General features: G+C 31.4%; 1 protein-coding gene across 5 annotated transcripts in view; it reads left to right on the top strand.

Annotated features, from left to right (window-relative positions):
- The first annotated feature begins 771 nt into the window (after positions 1-771).
- Positions 772-26693, top strand: part of Mfap1 (Microfibril-associated protein 1) — a 38892-nt gene continuing 12970 nt past the window's right edge. The window contains exons 1-4 of one of the 5 annotated variants that reach the window (XM_071177418.2): positions 772-961; positions 21837-21935; positions 24026-24077; positions 26252-26434. In XM_071177418.2, coding sequence (XP_071033519.1) covers positions 21851-21935; positions 24026-24077; positions 26252-26434 — 320 coding nt within the window. In that variant the 5' untranslated portion in view covers positions 772-961; positions 21837-21850. Of the gene's footprint in view, positions 962-18494; positions 19103-21836; positions 21936-24025; positions 24078-26251; positions 26435-26693 lie in introns of those variants that run through there. The other 4 variants (XM_043047297.3, XM_043047296.3, XM_071177417.2 and 1 more) reach the window with 4 other exon arrangements.

Below are 26693 nucleotides of genomic sequence, written 5' to 3'. Positions count from 1 at the left end.
TAGTGAAAGAATTGAAATCCTAGAGAAAGAATCTTTGTGAAAGAATTTCGAATGTGCCACTTAAGAGAATTGATACTTGACGGGCTTGGCTTACTCGAAGAATGGAAAGAACAGTTGTTAACGTAAACAAATGCTACGTTTTAGCAACCAATCAGGATTGAGGTACCAACACTATGCCACTTGCAAGTATACCATTGTTAAAGTTTGTACTTCATTACGAAGTAAAGATAAGGTAATTTTGGTCACCTCAATAATTTAAACATAAACAAAAACCTACTAGATAGAATTTCATAAATTATTAATTATACTCTCTATTTTCTCTTTTACTGTTCAGATGTTGTGATTCTACATTTATAGATATATGAATCTGTTTTCTTTTTTGTTCTTAAAAAACACTTTCCGACGACATTGCGTCGTTACGAAGAAAAGTGTATCGCACTAAATCTCAAAAGCGAAAACACTCCCTGAAATCTTTTACGTGTTTTGAAAAGAACTGCGGCTGACAAATGCTAAAGACTTGTCACCCTCGCACTCGTATTTAAAGGTAAAGAACACGGAAAAGCTTTCTGCCTGACCCAGTCTTTTGTGGACGATTGGACATTTTCCAATTCCACCAAACGATAAAGAAAAAGGTAAAGGTTTTTGTTTCAAAATAAAGTGAATAGATCTGGCAACAGAATCAAATATTTCTAAAAACAGAACGATAGGGGAATACATGGATAAGAATTTCTTCTTGTTATTCTTTGTTCCGGTAATCTTATTTCCAAGACTGGAGATAAATTCGATTTATAAATGAAGCATTATTGGTTCCTTTTCTTGCTGAATTCTGATTTGAAATCGAAAATCTGGAATCAATGTTATTTTGTTTTCGGTCTAAATTGGAATCTATTGACTTCGTTGGTTTTCTGAACAGTAAAATCGATCGGCGAATAAGCTATTTAACTTAAAGGAACATTTTAAAGTAAGTTATCAGAAAATATTATTTAGTTGAATTGCTATTATACTTATATGTCATCAAACTGAGAGAACGGTTTTATTTGAGTATATTCAATTTAAAATAAGCGTATCACATTAAACAAAAAGATTATACAAAGCAGACAATTTTCAGGCATAGGCGAAATATTTTTCTCAATAATAGCGAAATTTATTCACGCTTTCTATATTGTTTAAAGATTTATAGCACTATAGTGTCAGATAGTTTTTCTAATACAAAACATAAAATGTTTTTTTCCTATGTAATTAAAAGTCTTAACAATTTAAAGAAATGTTTAACAGCATTTAATCAGAAATGGTTAAATTTTCAGAAATGGTTTGTTAATTTAAATTGCACTCTAAAATTTACAAAACAATTTCTGCATTCACAACAAAAAGTTGCCTCCTTAACAATTTAAAAACCCATTTTTAAATTATGGAGGAAGTGCGCTTTGGTATTAGTAACTGTTTTTATGAACACTACGTTTTCCATACAGACAATAAATTGTTTTTATACATTAAATTGTTTAATTGGTATAAATTCTTAAAATTTGTTAAGGAGCAATGTGATGCAAAAATATCCCCTTTAGAAAAACTGTGGCTTATCATGATATTACTCTATGCCTTTAAACAGTAATTTCTCTAAAACTCAAGATTTTTTTGAAGGAATATTTGGAGTAAGAAAATAAAATTGACCACCATTACATTACAATGGGCTTTGGTAACGGCATTTACAGTGGATTCTTTTTTCTATCTTAAGATAGGTTAAGCAATTTAATAACTTCTTTGAAAACCATTAGAAACCATTCGAGTTGTCCCAAAATATTCGATAAATATATATATCAGGAATCAGGATCATTCCAGGATTAAGAAAATCAGGAGCATTTTTAAAAAATATAAAAATAATTGACGTCGAAAATCCAGTTTTACATTATCGCGCAATAAATCTTTCAAAATATATGTAAACGTTATTTGGAAAACCGATTATGTTGAATAAAAAATAGGATATTTTAAATGGCTGATGTACTTACTGGGTGGTTATAATTAAAGTTACCTTGTTTAGGGCAGCATATAGTCAGTTCTTTCTGGAAGAAGTAAAAATGCTCATATACATTATACAGAGCGTAAGCAAAAGAAAACTACAATTAAAACTGTTTTCCAATTTGACCGATGCTTGGTGCTTTTCATGTACGAGAAAGACGTAAACACAAGTTGTAGCGATTTAAAAGCCTGTGTAATAAAACTATTCCGTACCATTTCAACTATAAGGGATAAGGATGATAACTACGTTCGAAGAGACATGGAGTTAGAGATGTGCTGTTCTTGTTGTTTCTAATGTCACTTGCAAAATACCAGTAAGAGTAAACCTGCTTGGTGAAACCAAATGAATTTAAGGCAGGGGGTGCGTTTCTTATTTTTCAGTGACGCCATCTATGGTCAAGAATCTTCAGCCACACACACGCGTCACAGCCTGTTTTAAAGTGCGAACTCATTCATACATCCATTCATTCATCCACAGATCGTAATTTTGACCTGAACCAGAGATCGATCAATCTCTAATTCAGTACCCCCAGGTGTATAATTTGTTATGGGAGCTTGGAGGACTTAGTAACCCGACAAATTTAACCAGTCACATAGGGAGTCTTCGACCGGTGGGGATCGAATTCACGAACTCTTGAACATGGGCCAACGCTCTACCAACCTGGCTATCCCGGCCAGATGTGCTGTAAAGAAGAGAGCAGAAGTAGTTTTCCAAGTAAAACTGAATTGAAAGCATGCATTTTGTTTCAATATATGCATGCAATGCTGCAGTAAATAAAAAACCATTTGTGCCACTGTTGAGATCCTTATTACAAGTTTTAAAGAATGTGTTTGCCGAAATAGGAATTTTAAGAGAACGAACTCTATGGTGAGGTATGGTTGAAATAAATCAATTAGCCCTTTTCAATCGAAAAGCTCACCTCTACAATTATGTACCACTCTGAATATTAAAACTTTTACAGTTTAATACTCATTATCTATTTAATTGGTCTCGAGGAGCTTATGGTAATTGTAAAAACAATGGTTTATTAAATAAATTATCCTAAGAAACTGAAGCGGTGAATATATTACTTGATTAAACACTTCATTGTCTTCAAAAACATACCAATTGGAAATAACAGTCGACATGCTTTAAGCGTTCAAAAATAGTCGCCCATTTTCAAGACTTGCCAGGCGTGAATGAGAAAAAACAAAAGTGATTTGATATATAAAACATAAAGTTGCCAAAGAAAGATGAAAAAACAAAGGTAAGAATCCAAAGTAGAAAATCCCTATCGGCCACTGCTGTTTTTCTGGTTTTGTTATTCATCTTCTTTCTGCCTCGGCTACAATGGGTTATATCTTGTAAACTTGGTTGTATTGATGGTTGCGTCTGCTTTTATAATTTTGTAAAGAATTTCGAATACAGAAGGGTTGATAAGTGCCCTGTAAAGTGGTCCAGATATATATTACTACTTTACCAAGAGTTAACCTAACTAATTATAAATATTGTGGCAGAAATTTTTGTTTCAATTTTAAATAATTGAAAAAGATACTTTTCGATTAAAAAGAACTTTCCATCCATTATTTTAAAAGAAACTCTCTCTTTTCATGGAATTCTTCGTTTATATAATGTTCTGAATGTAAGAGTAAATGTGATTTAAATATTGGATTAAAGGGATTGCTAGAATTTTCCTCCGCTCCCCTTCAACTTTCAATTCAATTTCCAACTCGTTTTAAATTTCCCTTTCTTTTAGATTATCTCTCGCTTATAAGATTGCTTCGTTTCGTTTTCTAATAAAATTGTATTGGTGGGAACGAAAGCTCCTTTGTCTCTTTAAATAAAACTTTTCCATTCATTTTCGCTTCAGTAAAAGCATAACCTGTGCTTTTTTTTAGCAACTGTTTTAACTCTTTGTTTCAGAACCTGCAATCAGAAATGTAAAAAGACTTTAAAAATTAATTTTATAGGGCTTGTATTGAAAATTAAACTACCAAATTTCATTTTGAAATTAATTAGATAACAAATCAATGCTGGTAATATTTAAAAATAATGGCCTAATTTCTTGTATAAAATTTTTTGAGTAATCGATTCAGACTCAAAAAAACTTTTTGTATCTTGTTGGGAACTATTTCTCGTTAGTATCAAATACAAATCATCGTAACACATTCTTAAGAAGAATTGAATATACAGTTACATAATAATAAGATTTTAATTGTCGCTGTAATGCAGAATTCCGTGTCAAGTTCCCAGCAGAAGCTTCGTACAAATATTCAATGATTTTATCCTTGAAATGTTTCCTGTTGATATAAATTACGCTTGATCCTACAATTTCATAACATATTATAATAATGCAGTTGTAACATCAACTCAGGATTATCACGAAACACTTTAATTTACCAAATATATTCTTCAAACTTTATACAACCTTTCAATTGCAAAGTTTACAATGTAAAAACTATACGGATTGCGTTTCAAACTGAGTGACACGATACATTAATAGAAGTTCGACAACAATTACTAAATGGGAAAAATAAAAAATTAAAAAAAATTAGTTACCACGTCTAACTATTCCTCTTTAATATCAAATACAAATAATCGCAACACATTTTTAAACAGAATTGAATATGCAGTTACATAACATAAGATTTCAATTGTAGCTACAAAGCTCCAAACAGACGCTTCGTACAAATATTCAGTGATTTTATCTTTGGAGTGTTTCCTAGTTGGTATAAATAACACATAATCCTAACTCATATTAAAACAAAATTGATCATACAGTTTTGTAACATTAAAATAATTCAGTTGAAGAATCAACTCAAGAGCGTCGCGGAACATTTTAATTCACGAAACATATTTCTCAAATTTTCTACAACCTTGCAATGCAGAGTTTGCAATGTAAAAACTATATAGATTACTTTTTAAACTGAGTGAGAAGCTACATTAATAGAAGTTCGATGACTATTACTAAATAGGAAAAGTCAGCAATAAAAATATTAGTGTCCTCGTCTAACTATTTCTCTTTAGTATCAAATACCGATAATCACAGCACATTCTTAATCAGAATTGAATATTCAGTTACATTGCATAAGATTTCAATTGTCACTACAATACAAGGATTCGTGTCAAATTCCTGGAAGCTTCGTACAAATATTCAGTGATATTTATCTTTTCAAATGTTTCTTAGTTGGTGTAAATTACACATAATCCTAAGTCATACTAAAACAAAATTGATCATACAGTTCCATAGAATAATATAATAATTCAGTGGTAGCATCAACACAAGATAGACGGATGCTACAACGTAACACTATAATTTACCAAACATATTCTTCAAACTTTCTGTAACCTTACAATGCATTATTTACTTTGCAAAAGCTATACAGATAACGTTTGAAACTTAGTGAGACTCTTCATTATGTTCGACGACAATTACTAAATGGAGAAAGTCATCAATAAAAAAATTAGTTCCTCTCTGACTTTCACCTTAATTGTCCCTGCTTTAGAACTATCCTTATAAAAAAAAATCGTTTTCAGAGATTTTACGCCGATGAACATACAAGAGCTATCGAATTTTTTTCTCTTTCTCTCACTGGCTCTCTGTGAATGAAAAGTAAGATAAGAGCGTTGCGTGAAGCAGACAAAAGAAAGAATTGGTCTTGTCAATTCAGTGACTGTAAATAAGATGTGGCCAGAATATATATATTTTTTTATAGTTTTCTGGTTAAAAGGAAAATTGAAAGTAGCATTTTCATTGGGTTTTTGAACAAGAACTTCTCACAGTAGAAAAATAGTTAAATTAAAAGCATAGTAAAAATAATTAAATAAACTAGAAAAGAAAAAGACACAGTGGCCATGTTTGAAAATTTTAATTTCGGAAAAAAAAACTTTAAACATCAATCGACCTGAAGAATCTATAAATTTATTTCCGGAAATATTTTTCAAAGCATAAACTTCGCGACAACTTTCGAAAAAAAATTTTTTTTTATTCTATCGAAATGAAATGCTTATCTAAGTATATTTCCTCAATTAAAATATTTTTAAAGATTAGATTTAAAACTGTTTCAGTAGAGCTCTTGAATAAATATTGTCTATATAAATATTGCATAAGGATTAATTTTACAATTGTACTGAAACAGCCTTGTTCTGCCTACCATAATACATTAATAAAAGAAAAATATTAATAATATAAATATATAACATATTCGAATTAAGTCAAATCACATTTTTAAAAATTAAGCTGTGTTTAACAGAAAACTTTCGAGAACTTTTAAGGAGAATGGAAAAATTTTGCCCACATTTATAAAATTCGTTTATTTAAAGATAACTCCATGAAGAATGTAACCTCTGTATGATGAAATGGTCGAAAAATTGTTGTCTCTCTAAAATGGTCGAAAAATTGTTGAATTGTAAGGCATAATTTTCTGCATCATTTTGAAGAATATAATTTTATGTGGCAAAATACAAAATTCAAGCAAGTTCGGATGAATAGTATTTGAGAAAGTGAATTTCAAAAAATTATTCCGGTTGGTCCGTTTATTTATTTATTATTATTATTATCATTTGCTTTGCGCGCTGTACATTTGTAGGTAGCTGTATTGCACATCTGTATTTTAACAGACAGGTCACCAGCAGGATGATCTGCCTATGAATATTTCATTGAATTTAGCCTAGAAGCAATACGTTGTAAGTAACTTGAATCAGCATGTATAGGGTGGTTCTATGTCAGCACCCTAAATACTTTTGTAAATATGATCTCAGTTATTCACATAAGGAATTGCAAATTAATATTTAAGTGACTAGAAAGAAAAGAAAATATCAATCAAAATCTCTTAAACCATTAATGATTTGGGTGCTCTGTTTATCTGCACAGAAAAAATCTGAAAAAAAATTTTTTTTTAATATTTTTCGGTGCATTTCCGGTTTCATATATCAATTAAACCGTTTTTTTTTTTCTTCTTGAGTTTAAATATTAACGGGAGGTTCAAACAAAGCATACATTTGACTTCATTTTTGACAATAATTTTTAAAATATATCTCAAGATTGGTATTTGCGGAATACATTGTTTATTAAGGGCTTGAAACAGTTAGGTATTACTTTTGAAAAAGAATGTAAGAAATCAATACTATAACTACTATCACCCATGGTTAAGACGCTAATCGAAACACCATGAAGTTCATTTTTTTTTATCGTGATTGTATGATCATACTCCTAAAATCTTTTATCATTTTCTAATCATTTTATAACGAATCGAATTTTATTTTTCATTATTATATAATCGACTTTACAGGAAAAAATATTAAAATTTTTCAGCAAATATAAGTAGCAGTCAATTTGATAACAAGTGTCTAGAATCTTTAGACATCTAGAAAATCTAGAATCTATTCACTCGGATATTTTCTATTCATTTATATTACAGGTTTCTAGAACAGCTAGACCAATTTTGTTCGGTTATGGAACCTGAAATGATGGAGCTTCTTTTTGGGTGAAAAAAAAAGTTTAAAAAAATTTTTTTTAAAAATTTATTAACAGCTGTGAATATACTAGCCAAAAAAAAAAGGCTATTAATAATATTTGAAACCATTTAACCCTTTGCTTACGGCTGGTACAACATGTGGACCCCATGTAATGGTACACCGTAAACAAAGGGTTAATGTGTAGAATGCAATATTTCATGTTATGATCTTTTTCATGGTGTATGCATAAGTTGAAAATGAATGAAATAAGCTGAATTTTGGTTTTTAAAAAAGAATTGCTATAAACGATGAGAATAGTTTTGATTACAGGTCTCAAGGAACACACCTCTTAAGAAAAATCATTAAGATATGGTAAACTTGTTTATAAACCATTTGTTTATCTTATCCTAATACTAGCTAATTTCACTTTGAAAATTATTCGAAAGCAATACAATAAATCCAATTCTTTTTAACGGACTTCTATTCCATTTTAGAACTTTTCCGTTTCATCGAATCTTCCACTTCCGTCTTCAAAGCTTCTAGGACAAAGTGCTATTTCTCTTGCGACGTCCCCAGTTTGCAATGAAAACAAAATCCCCAAGGCTCAGTTAATGAGTTTATAAGCAAAGTTAATTAACTCCGGAGCACTCCACAGAACTGAGTAGAGTTCGTCGATATTTGCTTTGGAGAGAGACAGATCTCTGTTTGATGTCGTTGAAACTCGACACTTAAATTTGTTATGCTCTGAAATCGAGCCAGCTTTTTACCTTTGCATCCCACTGATGAAAGCAAACGTCACGTGATGAGAATCTCCTAAGATTGATTGAATTTATTTTAAGGTGTATGGCCTTTACATTTCACGCATACATTGTGGATTTTACAGGATTTTATCTCAGAGATTGCAGAACTTGTGTCTCGTAATTTAATAAACTTGATTTAAAATAATTTTTACCACTATGAGAAATAAATAATTTTACTTGATGCACAGGGTGGCTAAAAACAGGGCGACGGCTACTCAGATACGAGCTCTGCATCTGCCGTGATGATACGTGTGCCTAAAAAACAAAAAGTGATAGAAACTTAATTCACATTCACATAGTTCCTTAATTTAACTATTCATTTATAACTACTACCCAGTGGTCGGAAGTAGCGCACTACAAGTAGTGAAACTACTGTAGTCGCTACATTTTTCGTAGTTTGTAGTGTAGTAGTTTACTTTTTTTAAAAAAGTAGAATCTTAATTCATATTCACATAGTTCCTTAATTTGACTATTCATTTATAACTACCACCCAGTGGTCGGAAGTAGCGCACTACAAGTAACAGAAACTAAAGTAGTGAAACTACTGTAGTCGCTACATTTTTCGTAGTCTGTAGTGTAGTAGTTTACTTATTTTTATAAAAGTAGAAACTTAATTCATATTCACATAGTTCCTTAATTTGACTATTCATTTATAACTACCACCCAGTGGTCGGAAGTAGCGCACTACAAGTAGTGAAACTACTGTAGTCGCTACATTTTTCGTAGTCTGTAGTGTAGTAGTTTACTTTTTTTTATAAAAGTAGAAACTTAATTCATATTCACATAGTTCCTTAATTTGACTATTCATTTATAACTACCACCCAGTGGTCGGAAGTAGCGCACTACAAGTAACAGAAACTAAAGTAGTGAAACTACTGTAATCGCTACATTTTTCGTAGTCTGTAGTGTAGTAGTTTACTTATTTTTATAAAAGTAGAAACTTAATTCATATTCACATAGTTCCTTAATTTGACTATTCATTTATAACTACCACCCAGTGGTCGGAAGTAGCGCACTACAAGTAGTGAAACTACTGTAGTCGCTATATTTTTCGTAGTTTGTAGTGTAGTAGTTTACTTATTTTTATAAAAGTAGAAACTTAATTCATATTCACATAGTTCCTTAATTTAACTATTCATTTATAACTACCACCCAGTGGTCGGAAGTAGCGCACTACAAGTAGTGAAACTACTGTAGTCGCTACATTTTTCGTAGTCTGTAGTGTAGTAGTTTACTTTTTTTTATAAAAGTAGAAGCTTAATTCATATTCACATAGTTCCTTAATTTAACTATTCATTTATAACTACCACCCAGTGGTCGGAAGTAGCGCACTACAAGTAGTGAAACTACTGTAGTCGCTACATTTTTCGTAGTCTGCAGTGCAGTAGTTTACTTTTTTTTTTATAAAAGTAGAAACTTAATTCATATTCACATAGTTCCTTAATTTAACTATTCATTTATAATTACCACCCAGTGGTCGGAAGTAGAGTACTACAAGTAGTGAAACTACTTTTGTCGCTACATTTTTCGTAGTCTGTAGTGTAGTAGTTTACTTTTTTATTTATAAAAGTAGAAACTTAATTCATATTCACATAGTTCCTTAATTTAACTATTCATTTATAACTACCACCCAGTGGTCGGAAGTAGCGCACTACAAGTAGTGAAACTACAGTAGTCGCGACATTTTTCGTAGTCTTTAGGGTAGTAGACTACTTTTTTCCAGAAAGTAGTGTAGTGAATAGTGCAATACAAAAAAAACAGTAGTTTGTAGAGACTCCTGGCAATTATTTTTAACGTTAATTTAGTAAAGAAACACGACTCTAGCGCAACTTTATTTTTGAATTTGATGAGTAAAAATCTTCGTGGATCCATCAATGGAGGCAATGATAATGATCCTGTGGCTGCAGCTGAGTGTTAACAGAAATTACGTATATAAAATCACATAGAACTAATATTTAAACTTGCCATTACGAAAATTAGATAATTAATCACTTTGGACACACTTTCACATGCGAATGCACAAAACATTGATGTTATTTCAAAGGAAGGGAACGTTTTTTCGATGTCCTTAATTTCTTAGAGGAAATAAGAGAGCATTAAATAATTAAAAAATTTCAAGTGTTTGATAATTTCACATTTCTTAAATTGAATATTCGCTGTGGAGAAAGGCTAACAAGTTAAAAATTAAATGAAGAAATTTGAAGAAAAAAAATTTTTAGAATATCAAACTGGCTCATGTAAACAAGAAAAATATTTATTAATTATTCCCTTTTTCTCTTTCCAGTTGTAAGTTTGTCTCTTTAAAGTAGTGAAATGGTTACTACAATTCCAAAGTAGTTTTTAGTCACTACATTTAGAAAAAAATAGTTGTAGTCATAATTAACTACACTTGTAACAAAGTAGTTGTAGTTAACTTCAAAAAAACTAAGTTTTTCCAACCACTGCTATCTTCATATATTACATTATCAATGTGTATCCTTGAGTTAATCCTCTCTTAATAACATAGTGTGTCCCGCCAAACCCGTTGCTGCCTACCATTCTTTTAATGGGACGATAATTATTTTTCAAAAGAAAATGATACCACACGTGTTTCATTATTAGCATTTATTTCGAAAAAAAAGTTCTATCTTGAGAAAAAGTTATATTCTTGAAAATAGTTCTATCTACTTGAAAGTCAAAGCATAGTGCTTTTTAAAAGTAAGCAAAGAAAATAGTTGGTGTAAGCAAATACGAACTGTCACTTTTTTCGTATAAGTGCTTTTCATATATAAACTGCTGTTTGTAGAAAATGCAACACCATGAAAGAATCATCAGAATCAAATGAAATTTAATGCAGAAACGACTTGTACTGATACAAATAAATGATGAAATTTTCAAAACAAAAGAAACAAATTAAGCGTCCGAAATCAGTATTTGGTGCAGCCACCACGCGCTGCAATAAGTGCTGCTATACGACGTGGCATGGAGTCAAACAGATGTTGAATATCTGCTTGAGGAAGAGAATTCCATATCGCTTGTATGCGCAACCAAAGTTCGTCTTTGGAAACTGCAGGACGCGGATCACGAGTGAGACGCCGACCAACCATATCCCACACGTGCTCAATAGGCGACATATCCGGCGAATAAGCAGGCCAAGGAAGAAGTTGCATGCGTTGTGCTGAACAGAAGTCTCTAACAGTCCGCGCAACATGTGGGCGTGCATTATCCTGCTGAAAGATAGCTCCAGGGATGCCTTGAAGGAAAGGAACGACTTCGGGCTGCAGCACTTCACGGACGTATCTGTTGCTATTGAGATTACCCTCAATTCGTATCAAATTGGATCGTCCATGATACGAAATCGCACCCCAGACCATAACTCCGGGTGTTCGACCACTATGTCGTTCAATAATACACTCAGGAAGGCAGCGTTGACCGGCATAACGTCTAACACGAACACGGCCATCATGGGTCCACAAATTGAAGCGTGATTCATCTGAAAAGACAACTTGGTGCCAATCAGCTCGCCAGTCTCTGTGCTCAAGAGCCCACTGCCGACGCAGCCGTCGATGATCCGCCGTGAGGGGAATCCTGTATAATGGCACCCTTGCACGCAATCCACGGCGCAGCAGACGACGACGAATTGACGAAGCCGACAATTGTACACCTGTAGCAGTAGACCAATGTGCTGCCAGCTGCCTGGAGGAAGCTGTGCGATCATTCACCGCCATGCGGAGCAGGTGTCGATCATCGCGCTCTGACGTCACCTTCTGTCGTCCAGTGCCTGTTTTTCGAGTTGTTCGGTGCTCGTCGGTCCACTGCTTCCAAACTCGCATCACTGTGGAACTGTTCCGCTGCATACGAGCTGCTATTGCGCGATAGGAAAATCCTCCTTCTCGAAGGCCGATTATCCTCCCTCGTTCAAACTCCGTAAGTTGCTTGAATTTCTTATTCTTCCGTCGTGGAGGCATACTCAGGTCTCACTAAACGTTTGCCACTAACAAATAATCATAGACTATTTTCAACGTCCCGCTACAGCACTTTATTTATACGCTTTCAGCATCAATTCAGAGGGCGCTGCGCGCGCCACGCACGCGCGATGGCTCTGAAACTTTATTAATTTGCATAATATCCTATAATTGACATCTGCTGCGAATTTCATTTGATTCTGATGATTCCTTCATGGTGTTGCATTTTCTACAAACAGCAGTATATATATATATATATATATATATATATATATATATATATATATATATATATATATATATATATATATATATATATATATATACACACCACTATCTGGGGCCCTACACTTACGGGGTAAATAAAACCACCATGATTTTGTGCAATAATTGAGCGCAAAAAAAAACAATATGAGTCAAATATATATTGTGTTAAGTAAATAGTCATTGCGATTTTTTTTTGCAACAAATTGCAGTAATGTAGTTTCTGAAATACTTGAACCATTTAGAATAGTAGTTTTCACGTAAATGATAGCAGACAATTTAAGCTTCATCATAAAGAACAAATCGAGCAATTTTGTTGAGTTTTGGAGATTTGACAGCACGATGAACATGGAATATCAAAGTGTTCGCACCACATTCTGCTATTTTACTTCCGTAGAAGGAAATTTCGCTCGTCAAGCTCGTGAAAAATTGCGTAAAGTTTACGATAACGATGCTCTACATGAATGTCATACCAAAACTGGTACGAGAAATTTCGAGCTGGTGATTTTAATTCGAAAGATACTCCTCGTTCAGGAAGACCTACCCAGATATATGATGACATAATAACGACATTGATCCAGTCAAGTCCTCGTTAAACGAGACGAGAAATTGTTAAGGTATTGAAGATCAGTCTAAAATGTCTTAAAGTTCATCTAAAGAAACTGGGATAGCGTAAACAAGGGATAACTCACAAATTCGAGAAAGTTCATTTGACGGCTTGAATAAAGACCTGCAATGGACCGATGAAACGCGAAGAAAACGACCCTCAATAAAAAACGAATTCAGAACTTTCAAAGAGAAAAAGAACTTTCAAAAGAAACGAATGATAACTGGTGATGAGACGATGATTGTTTACAGCAATGTGGTGCTCAAGCGATTTTAGTCGTGAGATGAAAATTCGCCATCAACGACTTCAAATCCAAAACATCGTCAGAGCTAGGTTCTGCTCTCAGAGTGGTGGGATTTGAAGGTTAGTAGATTGTTTTTTTTTTTTGAGCTCCAATCACAGACCGGAACAATTAATTCAGATGTATACTCGAGGCAATAGAACAATTTGAACTAATCTATCTTTCAGAAACATCCTGAGCTCGTTAATCGTAAAGCAGTAGTGTTCCATTACAAAAACGCGAGACCATTTACATCTTTGACGACCAGTCAAAAGTTATTGAAGCTTTGATGGGATGTGTTTCACCAACCGCCATACTCACCTGACCTAGCGTCGTCCAGACTTCCATTTATTTTGCTCTCTTCAAAACTCCTTGCTTGGAGTAATGTTAAATTTAGATGAGGTTGTAAATCAGCACCTTGTTCAGTTTCTCGCAAATAAAAATAGGTCCTTTTACGAACGAAGTATTGTGAAGCTAGATGAACAATGGCAAAAAGCCATCGAACACGACGGAACATATATCATTGATTAAACTTTAACCTTTATATTAAAATATGACTTTGAAAAATGTAGAAAAAAAAACGCAATGGTATTTTACTCAACCAAATGTATTAAGAAAGTCAATGTTTAAACACACGTTCACAAAGAGTAATTTACTCACATCTCCACCTGTGCTGGAAAAGAATCGAATAAATAAAAAAAGGGGGGAAAGTGTCCCATCACTAAAAAGCCACTTCTGATAATAGTCAAAATAGCCAGCCAGTAAGCATCAACATTATACGTATGCCTTGTTTTAATCATGGGAGGGGCAGCGTACTCAACCATACATGTAGAGTTGTCCAACAACAGGTTCGCAGGTGGCGTACCTCCTGATTATCATTTTACTTCGCATGCGCTGGCCAGGCTAAGTTGACCACTGTAGGTACAGCCTTCGCACACAATTTATGAGCCTCCATCCTGCTGTATAAAGGAGAATAAATCCTCCTTTCTTCTCTCTTCTTCTTACCAATTGCACACAAAATCGTTTGAACCGGCCAAAATTCTTTTTTTTTTCTTTTGCTCCCCTTATACTAAAGGATAACTTTCAACTTAAGATGCTGATTAATTCTTTTATATAGTAAATTGTTTGTAGGATAGATAAAATGAAACAATAGATGAAGAAAAGAAGAGGAAATCTTCTCCAATGAACAGCAAGGTGGAGATTCTATAATGGATAGGGAAGCATGCTAGTAAACTTAACTTATCTTTTTCCTCGGGTCTCAAGAAGACTACTAATTACCAAAATAAATAAAAAATGCTAGGAGCGCAATTACTGTCATTTGTAGAGAGGATGGGTGGCAAAAGCCAGATTTTCCAACATGGTAATTCTTCAATCAGCATTACAAAATCTTCATATTGGTAGTTCTTCAATAACTGGGTACTTGGCCTGTTCTATTCTTTAACATCAATCCCCAAGACAATGTAGGGACTCTGCTCAGTAGGGCCGTAATTAAAAAAAGGGGGGAGTTTCAGTTTGTGATAGAATTTAAGGCTACTATCATTGAAGCCTTAGCTTGCTGTTGATGATATTATCCTCTAGGTATTGGTAAATGGTAAGCATAATCACATATTTCAAATCTCTTGTAAATGCTGCAGGTATTATAGCTTTTATTAGAAGTAGTTTTATTTGGATGGGCACTGTCTTCCTTTTGTTTCACTCATTCGATTTTTCCCTTGTCCAGGTGGGTCAGAGAGTGTGTTAATCCTATGTGTTTGGATATCGAATGAATACATTTTTGGTTCCCATAATTTTTTTTTCTGTCTAATTATGTCATAAGATCAAGGTGCGTTTATTTAAGTGAGACAAACTGAAAAATAAACGAAATATGTTTGAAAGTGTTGTTAATTTCAATCTCTTTTATAGATTTTTGCTTTTCATTGGTCACAATTTTTTATATTTTCGTGTGCACGTATCATCACAGGAGATAATGAAAAAAAAACACGCAAATTTTAAATGCTTTAGAAATTGAAAAGGATTCTCCTGATATTGCTCTTTCTCTAACACTGGAATAAAACTTAAAATTGTGAACTCTTTTCAAAAATAAAAACCCCTTCAAAAAAATACACACTTGTCCAACCATGGTTGCTACGGCCTGGAAAGTGTCTCAAAATGGTATCGAAATCGAGAAAAATATAGATATTTTGAGTGATTGATACCTGCAAAAAAATTTCTAACTCAAAGAGAATATAAATATGACTAAAAAAAGCTTAGGAATGTTTTTGTTAGACCTAAGTGGAAGTTGAGTTTGAACATATTTTAGCAGCCTTAAAAACTTTTGCTACTTTCTCTCCTTTAACTGAAATCTCACCACGTGATAATTGAGTTGGATTCTCTAATTCGTGGTGAGATTTGAACAAAGTTGTATGCTATATGAATTGTTCTGGATTATTGATGCGTAGTGGTAGCAAAATAAATTAAACTTTGCTATAACTAGAAAATATTTTTTTTTTTTGCAAAGCGGAGCATATTGCCAACTGTGTGGGCAAGGATGCCACGGGTGACCAAAAATTCCATTTTATTTATTTATTTAGTCCTAATTACCACTATAACTTAAATTGCAAATATTTCATTCAAGCGAAAATAATCTTTTCATTCAATTTCAGTTGCACACTAAAAAAAAATACTACAAAAAATTGCTAACTTTATTTCCTTTTAATAGATTTTTACTTTTTATTAGTCACCACTTTTTATATTTTTAATTATGGTTGAGAGAAAACTACCTAATTTTTTTTACTGAATAAACACTAATATTAAACACTTGTACTACTATTTTCTTACTTTTTTCAAAAAAAAGGAATTGTTCTTTTAAAAGAACTTTAGGTAAAATTAGTGCTTATTTTGTGGTTTAATATGGAAAGCGTGTGAAGGAGAAGACATGAATTGTCACTTATCTAGTGGTAATTAGTGATTTTTCCACTAAATTGCTAATAAACTTAAAATCCATTTAGAAGTTGCTTAATAGTGTGAGCAGAAGGAAAAAACTTTTTTCCTAGACTTGGAGTCATTTGAAAAATGAAAGAAACTTTTTTTAAATTCATTGCATTATCATTCAAACTTAACAGAATAAAAATGAATAAAAAGTTTTAGTTAAGTTCTAAAATAGGTTTTAAATAAGATAAGGTATAGTCTTTGATGCAGTTCGAAATTTCGCTGTGCTTTAAGAATTTTCCATGAAACATCAAAAAATTGTTTTATTTCCTTGATCTCTAGAATTCGGTTTCGTTTTGTTCCAATTTTTTAGCAGGATTTAATAATTTTCAGAGTTGTCACCTGCACCTAAAATTATAACAAGTGATCGAAAGTTGATTAATTTTCCATTATTTAACTTCCTTAACTATTACATTACAACTACCACCATTACTTATATTGTAAATTATATACATTTAAAACGAACCTATTAATTTTATTAAGTATTATTTAATAAATTTTCGTTCACTTAACAGGTCTGTCCAGGCTACATTTACTGCCGTTTAGCGGTACCTTCACAAATTCAACTCTAGGAAAAACGGTAGTTTAACAAAATACTTTTTCTCAAAATTTTATTTTTGTATCCCACAAGAAACGATAAATCCATATTTTTGTGTTGAATTCATAATATAATTTTTAATTTTCGCAAATTATGTCTAAATTTTCACAAAATAGGTACCTCTCAGAAAAACCTGGAGATACTCCTGCGTAACTTACTTAATTATTACAATGCAAATAGCTCAATGACTTACATTGTAAATTATACATATTTAGAGCGAGACTATTCCTTGTATTCACATACAGTAGTAAACTGAAAGATACAGGCTAGACAGAGTTGCTGATTTAATTTTAATCTCTTTTAATGAATTTTTGCTTTTTATCAGTCTTTATTTTGGCCAGTTTTAGAAAATCTGGCATTCCTGAAAACTACATGCAATATTGCGATATTAATTGCGATGATTGCTTTTGAACCCTTTTCACTTGTAATAAAAAAAACTCATCTATATGAGAAGTTTATATCGCAACCATTTTATAAAATCTTTGCGAAAAAGTGGAGAAGTTGAAATTATTGTGTCGTTTTTGCTTAAAAAATGTTTCCACGGTTCCTGAAATTGATGATGATAGCAAGTTTACTTTAATACTAGTTGGACCTTTTATCAGATATTTCTTTTTATAGCCCGTACTTTTATAGATATTCCTTTTTTCGTCTACCCCTCCCCTCCCTCAAATATTCGCAACACAATCATTCGCTACTCAAAAACTCAGATTTTTCCTACTTTTAAAGCTGTTAATGGAATGGAGCTATAGCACGTCCTTTTTTTGGAACAATTTTGACGTGAGTGGTTTGTTTTGTGCAATATGTCTCTGATAGTGCCCACATTTCTTTGCTTTGCTTTCAGTTTAGGGTCATTCTCACTGCAGGTGATTCACACACCCTCCAATCCGGAGAATGAGTACCTCATAGGTGAAATATATTCTCCTGTGGAAAATTCATTAAATTGCAATTCTCCCAGAACACGGTTTGCTCACTTCCGATCGCCTTTGAGGAAGGAAGTATAAGAACCTGATTAGTGAAACATATTTATTGCGATAGATTTACCAATCAAGTTCTTCATTTTTCTCTATTGGCGATCGCAACTCTCGAATACGCCATCAGTGGGGAAAGACCGGTTTCATGCCTTTGGCCCTTCTCCCTTCCCTCGCCCCATATTTTCAGTTGTATAGGAAATGTACTGCACTATTTTCCCTTTTTATTTCATAAAAATATTTTTTAAAATTTCCGTGATGCTTTTCTTTAGAACTCTATTTAATGCAGTTTTCAGTTCCATATAGTTTTCCAACTTAAAAGATTTTAATCTATGTGACAATCAAGAGAGAAACTAGCGTACTTCCTTCCTCAATGACTCTCCATACGCTAGTGGAGAAAGCATGTGAGGTGTTGCCATACGTAGAGAGTTCTGCTCTACGCCACCTGCAGCCCATTTCGATCGCCAATGGTGATCGGACATGCCTGAACGGCATTTAGTGGGAATGGCCATGAAAGTTTTCATAAATTCATACAACAAAAACGGTCCCTTTTGTTTCCTTAGAACACCTCAGTAAGGAATAGCTTTCTATTTTCGATACAAATTTAATTGTCATCGAACTAAAGAAAAAGCATTTTTCAATGCATATATTTGAAAAAGTTCATTCCGTTTAAACCGACGCATATATAGCCATAAGCCCTATAATATTTGTGAAATTAAACTGAGAAAACTCATTAATCAGTTTGAGATGGAGTTTTGTTCTCTTACTACCCTGGTCCATCTCAATAAATGTTTACATTGTGAAAAATAAAAGTAGGTTCATTTACTTCTTTTTCAAATTTAGTTTTATTAGAATACTGTTGTTATTTTTTCTTTAAATGAATGTTTCGTAGGTGTATTGAAGCATTATATTCCTTACTTCTCAGTTTAAACTATCTATGAATCATAATAATGAGTTTATGAATCTGTCTTGAAAAAATTCCGTATTGTGATATCAAAATAAATGTGCAAGTTTAAAATCCCTTAGATGTCCCGACGATTGTAGTTGGCGTGACATGTCACGATGCGATACGAAAATAATCCCTTTCTATTTACTGTATTTTATTTGAAAGCATTTTTCATTTCAAGGAAAACTGGGGAGACTTTTCCAAAATAATCTTTTTTTTTTTAAATATTGTGACTTTTACTGAAGTGAATTTTTGTGTAATTGAAATAAATTGAGCAGGTTTGATTTTTCGTTTAGTTCCTGTTAAGATTAGATTAATTAGTAATATAAAAAGAAATATTATCCGATCAGAATGATTCTTCTGGGGAGATTTCTGTATCTATGCCAAAATAATTGCCATGTTTTGGCGAATTCAGGGCAGTGGCCCATGAACTAAAAATAAAAGCATCACATAACGGGACCAACGTGAAAAGTTTAAATAGTAGCCACCTCTAGACAAAACATGGCATGTAATTTTTTAAAATTTTGAAAATCCCTTCTGGCGCGGAATTGGATGTGGAAATCCCATTCCACATAAGTGCTATAACTGCAGGCAGTCCAAAAATCGTAGATGGAGGGTAAAAGTAATGCATCGCCCAGAATGTATAATTTACCGTCCAAGTAAAAATTGATGAACCAATGCCATCAATTTGTTTTTGTTAGGGCAAAATTTTCCAAGTTTTGTATAAAGAAGAAAAAAATTTTTTTTTCATTTCTGTATCGACATTTTTTTTTCTTCTGAAGGTTGAAATAGTTATCGAAGTATTGAGTAACATTCTTATTTTTCCTTGATGCAGGGATTTGATTAGCTCTAAGTAATTAAAAGCCTTGATTCTTCTCCTATTTTGTCTATCAATAGATGCACTTATTATTTAGATGGCTTACGAGGTTAATAATAGTGTAACAGTGCCTGCTCAATATCACAAATCATTTGTGTGTTCTTGTTTTTTAAAGTCTTAGTGACTCTTACTCTCCGTTCTCTACACATTTTACATTATTTAAAACATCATATAAATTACAAATCTATTTTACGTAAAATTTGTTATTTACGAAGATTTAGTAGGCATTATTTAAAAACACTTTAAGTTTAATAAAAATAACATATTTAAAAGTTAAAATATTTACTTTACATGTGTATTAATTAAGATAGATAAATAAAATTTTGGGATCTTAGGGTGTGAAGTTATAAAATCTATTGGGATCATGTAGATAAAGTCACGCAGTAAACTTTTTGCAGTACCTGCACTAAAATGGTCACCTAATTTTGATGTCAACTTGGTAGTGGCTTTTAAGAAACCAAAAAAGATTGTTTTTGCAACCACATAGCAACAAAAGAAAAAAAATACTTCTAATGTTTTCTTTAACCTATGATGAGGTTAATGTTTCTTTTGGATTTTTTATTAAAACAAATGGTGAAGAAAACAACCTTTTCCTGAAAAAATAAAATAAAAAGGCAGTGTTTTTAAAGGATAGCAACTTATTATTTTACAAAAAAGCGAAAAGGGCGCATTTATAGGGATTTAAAGGGCAGGCAGGACAGGCTGCCTTTCTAAAAATGCTTAGGCAAAACATTTTATGATGCATATTACTTATAATAATTCTTAGCTCTCCTCATTCATAATCAAAGCTATAGCTAGGTTTTTTTTTATAGAGTGAATGTGTTCTTTGAGTTTTTTTTTTTTAATAGAAATAATTAGTGAAAAACAGTAGTTCAAATTACAGAGGCCAACTTCGAAAGAAAATTTAACATGGTTGATATTTTTTGTATAAAAAATAGAATTAAAAATTTACCTAAATAAAATATTTCAATTTCATAATTTCAATAGATTTGTTTTATGTTGCAGCATTATTAAATTTGAAATTGCAAACATTTCTCTTTTATTGAGGGTGCATAGCGTTTTTAAAAGGTGCTTATTTTCGATTTTTGTTTTTTAAAAGCCCTTAAAGGTGCTTTTTTATTAGGTGTTTTTAAAAAGTGCTTAATTTTTCCTTTTTGAAAATGAGAATTTATGCAAAAGTGTGGTTTTCACATTGTTCTATTCACCCTGTTCACAAATCATTCAAACACAATGCATTTCGGCTTACCGTCATTATGTAGCATATGAAACTGCCAATCATTTTACATGATTGGTGAAATGCTTGTAGGTCCGCCTGTGCATATACTGAGCTGAATTCATTGGGAATTATTCTTGCACTATCATATGCAACTCTGCTGCATTTCTCAATTTTTGGCTTCATTTTCCTCCCTCTAAAATCGAACTGAAAAATCTCTCTCTCTTCATCAGGTGGCTAATGTGATCAAGAAAGAGTTCTTTGTCAAAAACTAGTTGTTTTATCATGATCATGTAAAGTCTTTGAAAATTATTTTGTTAATGTATATAGTGCTTAAAAAGTACTTAAAAGGTGCTTATTTTTTGTTGAAAGATGTTTGGTGCAGCATGTCCTCATTTGGACCTTGTGCCTTCTAAACCCTACATTCAATCAATCAATTTTGTTGAAAGATTTGGCTATGCACCTTGTTATTGCTTAAATTCAGTCTCTTGCTTTTATATTCAAGTTATTATTAACTGCTTGTTAGTCGATTTCTTTTAAAATTTTTATCCTGTTCAGAATTCAAAGCCTCTTTCACATTTAGTTGTTGACAAGGGTATTGCTACTGCTGTAGCAACACTTAGATGTTGTGGGGAACAGAAAGAAAAGTTTTAAGTCCACACCATGTTTTTTTTTTAATGTAATAAACAAAGCATAGAAACACATTAGTCTATTTATTCTTTAGGAATGTTTCTGATTTTCAATGCATGAAATATGCTTTTGTAGAAGAGTTAGAAATATATCTCTGTTCATAATGTAATTAAAACAATTTGTTTATTCAGCCATTGTCAATGTAATTTTTTTTATTAGAGACCGAATGAATGTTTCATATTTATGAAAATGTTTAATTATACTTCTATTTACATTGTTAATACTCTTTTAGACCAACTTAGCAACATGTCTTCAAATGCAGCAAATCTGGCTCTACTTCAGAGCCAGATTCAATCTACAGCTGGAGCTATTCCTGTCCTCAATGAAAAGGGTACTATTTTATTACTATTGATATGTATGATTGTATATATGTTGGATTCACACCAGCAATGAAAATTTAGTGGTCTAATTAGACCACCTAGATATTCATTTAGTGGTCTAAAAACTTAACATAGTAGACAAACTTGGAAGAAAAATTTAACTTTGCAATTGCATAATTCATATTTTAGTATGCGTCAAAAATTATTAATAGCTATCTATTACACCCTAAAACTAATCAAGTTCATGACCCCATAATGATTGAAAATTAGTATTCATAAAAATTAAGTGAAGAAAAGCAAAAATTATATTAGTAAATCAATTCAACATATAGATTAAAATGCTGAAACCAAATAAATAAATGGAGAAAAGAGAGTAAGTAAGAACTAACAAAATATTGCATAAATTATCTAAAAATTGTAAAGTTCTAAATGAAGTCAATTCTAAAATAGCTTAAAATAATATTTTATTGATGAACAATTATACTGTCAGTACTTGAATTCAATGCACAGCATGTATGTAAATTTGAAATCTCTGCATTTAAATTTAAGAATTTTTGTATCCAGAGTAGACACTTTTAGTTATTCCATTTGAAAAATTTTAATACTAAAACCTAATCTACTTGTAAAACAAAACAAAAAAAATTGGTTAAAAAAATTATTTTCTAAATTCATGGAAGTAGGTGCAAAAAGCTAATTTTCATTTCCATTTTTAAATTTTTTAAACATATTTCAAGGCGATAATTTTGTCGCTAATGCATATGACAATTGTCACTTTACAGGTATGAGCCTTATATATACATGTAATTTTACATACTTTTTATCCTGTATTCTGTATTGAAATTGGTTAAATTTATTTTTTATAATGTTTGATTTTACTAAGAAAAACTTCTGTCATTCTTTATCTTGTGTTTAGTTTAGTTGAAATTATTTTTTTAGTTCAAACAATTTAATTTAGAGAATTCAGTAATTGTCTTCAAATACTTTGACAGCAAATTAATTTTAATAATAAAGCAGCTGTTAGTGTTTTTACTCTTGTAAATAACAGGATGATTATTGGAGTCATAACCGTTTAACTTATTAATCCAGTGTCATGATTTAGCAGTTCATTTTTTTCAAAAGGATAAATTATGGCAGTAATATGAATTCATTGTTAATGCTAGACGAAATATATTTTACCCATCATGATATATTTATAATATGAAACCAAATGTGGTAAAACCTAATAAATATTTAAATACATGGAAATAAAACAATTTTTAAATTTCAGTATTTAATTGATATTACATATAATATTTAAAGAAAATTTAGTTACTTTCGAGGATCGGTGTACATTTATTGCATGACACCAAGTTACAATATTCATTATATTACTGCATTAGGTTAATTGTACTTTAAAATAATTATCTGATGTTTTTTTCTTTAAACAGACTGTTTACGTGTTTCAGTGTTTAACACACAAATATGTTTTTCAATATTCGGTCGCAGTAATTGTCGTAAAACTGATTGTAGTAATCGTTCCACGTGTTGTGGGAACGTTGGTCATTGTTTGGGAGCAAGACTGTTTTTATTTTCCTTCGCTAGTTCAGGTTGATGGGAAACTTGAACTATCGAGGCTCTAACTGTGTACTGTTCGGCTTTGAGGAGAACTCCTCCAGGCTAAAAATCTGAAGCAATCTGCTGCTATGAGGACAAGAGGGAGCACATTTCCAATGAGGATGCATTGGTGGAATGACATAGTCAATTTGCCTCAAAGCAAAGATTCTTACGCTAACCTGTTCTAAAGTCAAAACAAATCTATTCCCTGTCCAAAGTGACTTATTTAGGTTAAAACCACAGTACCTGCCACCATGTGAGACTGTTGTGTAGAGGAATTCTCCTAAAAGCTGCACAATAGCTTTTTTTTCCCCAGAAATAAATAATTTAAAGTAGTTTATAATGGAAGGACTATTTGTTTTCTAACCTTATTACCTCTTTTTAAATGGTTTCAATTTTCATGCCATTGTAGTTTTAAAGTTTAGGAGTCAATGATTAGTAACTATTTTTATGTGGATCCACTATTAATTTGTGCATATGTTAACTTAATCCTTTGCAACTGTTTCAGGGGAAGTTTCTATGCAAAAAGTGAAAGTGTTCAGATATGTTTCTGGAAGAAGGTATAAGAAAAAAAATATTTTTTAATGTTCTATTTCATATTGGTGAAACCTATAATTGTTATTGTACATTTCATTGTTAATTGTTTAGAGAGAATTGTAATAGTTATTTGTCAAATGAATCACCTTTCAAACTAAATTTATGATATGTGATTAGCCACAGAACAACAATGCATACTTTTTAATAATAATTATTACTTCATTTCTCTTTGATAAAATGAGATTATCCAAGGTATTTATTTATTGCTCTCCTTTTTCTATACTTTTTCCTTCACTATACATGGTTTTACATAATTTTCTTTTCCATGATAGTTATTTTGGAATCAAATGTAATTGAGGAAATTGTTTAATAATTACACTGTTTTTTTTATTTATTATTTTCTTCACCCTTATTATTATTTTGTTGCTGTGATTTATAATTTCAATAAAAATCATGGTTTTTTTTGAACAATGAAATTTATTAAAATAGTTAATTTATTTTCATTTATTTAGGAACAAATATGAGTACTGCTATAATTACAGTAAAAATACCAAATTATTAACCCTAAATATTTGTATTTGCTTAGTTATTTGTTTATAAGCATGCTAATTATCGACCCTCTAAAAGTGGAATAACTGAGTAAAATTGAATTTAAATTTCCCTTCTAAACACTACTTTCCCATTGAATTAAGTGTAAAAAACCAGTTGTAAATGCAAGGAAACCTGAAGATGAAAGTTTGCAAAAAAATTGTGATTAGAACTCAGTGGTCTGATGGTGAATTTCAGCTGAATGAACTCTTTTTGCATTTAAAAACCGAATAACTGAACACACTTAACAATCGGCGGGATTACTGATTGATATGGTAACAAACAGAGCAGTATAATGATATAACCAACACTGGCACAGGCGTGAAACAAAATGGTGACATAGTGAGAACTTTGAAAAGAGTTACCAACCTTTAATCGATGTCACTTGGCAGGATGCGCGGTCACAATGTGCAATCAGTTCTTACTTTAAAAATGACGCTCTTACATATTCTTTGTAATTCGTTTTATTTTAATTTGCTTTATGAACTTTTTTAAAAAAAAATTTAATTGAGACTTGTAAATATAACGGTAAAAATTTGACGAAACTAGTTATATATTTTAGTTACTAACCTGAAAGACCAGAACTGAAAGAACTTTCATTTTCTATCCCAGTTAAATTAGTTTAACCCAAAAAAAATTTTAGTGACTTTTGGATGTTACTAAATTAAAGATTAAGAAGTTTAAGAATTGTTGATCAAAAATAATATTTTTTAAACTAAATTAAATAGTTTAAATAAGTTTTTAATATTATTGCAAGGATATAACTAAACGTAAATATTAGATATTTTTATGTACTCTATCCCAGTTAAATTAGTTTAACCCAAAAAAAATTTTAGTGACTTTTGGATGTTACTAAATTAAAGATTAAGAAGTTTAAGAATTGTTGATCAAAAATAATATTTTTTAAACTAAATTAAATAGTTTAAATAAGTTTTTAATATTATTGCAAGGATATAACTAAACGTAAATATTAGATATTTTTATGTACTCGTAAATAAAATTACCAATAGGAAAAGGTTTCCTGGTTATATTATAGTACTCATGTGTTGTGCATATTGGATATTTCATAGATAAGTTTTGACATATTATTTAATTATTATTATTAAGAAAAAATTAATTTTTCAGTCATTTTGTATATACTATGCATGATTTCAGTTACATTATTCTGATTTAAATTTTCCTTCAATTCTTCTAATGATTTATTATCTATATATTTTTTATCATAAATGTTTAAATTATTTTATTTATGATTCCATAAAGCTGGACTTTTCTTTGAATTTTTTAAAAACTTTTTACGAATAAATTTGATTGTTAGACTTTATTTTATGAAGGTTATCTTCACCCAATCTGTGATCTAATCCTTTTTTTTTTTTACTTTAAAAGGAATTATAATTGAGTTTGCAGATTTTATGAAAATGATAATTAATTGTAAGTTTTGTATTTACGAAACATCACTAGGTGAATACTGTGAAATAGTCCGTAAGGAACTTCTTTAAAATTTATTTGTTGATGGTTTTTTCTTTTTTTAACACTGATTTTTTTGTATTTCACTTCTCTTCTTCCAAATAACTTATATCTTTACAATTTTTTATTTTTAAATTTCCAACAGACCCAAATATGCTCCAGAGGAAAGTGGAGAAGAAGATAGTGATGAGGAATTTCCGTTTGAAAAGAAACAACCCATTTCTGCTCCAGAACCCATGCCAGTTGATGATGAAGAAGCTCTCAAGCAAGATCCAAGACTTCGTCGTTTGTTAAAACGAGATAAAGAAGACGATGAAGAAGAAGACAGGTTAGTACCTGTAATATCCGATTCAAACAATTGCAACTACATGGTGCGTAGCATTTTTAAAAAGTACTTAAAGGTGCTTATTTTCAATTTTTGTTTTTAAGAGTCTTTAAAGGTGCTTTTTTCATTGGGTGTTTTTAGAAAGTGCTTAATTTTCCCTTTTCCAAAATGAGATTTTTTTTCTTTGCCAAGTCGATTTTCGCCACATATTACGCAAAGACACATTGTTCAACGTTTTCACAATTCATTCAACCACAATTTA

The sequence above is a fragment of the Parasteatoda tepidariorum genome, chromosome 3, assembly GCF_982258835.1.
Source record: "Parasteatoda tepidariorum strain Cologne lab strain chromosome 3, Ptep-v5.0, whole genome shotgun sequence".
NCBI lineage: Eukaryota > Metazoa > Arthropoda > Arachnida > Araneae > Theridiidae > Parasteatoda > Parasteatoda tepidariorum.
The sequence above is the reverse complement of the archived record's forward strand: the minus strand, read 5'-3'. Positions and strand labels throughout refer to the sequence as shown.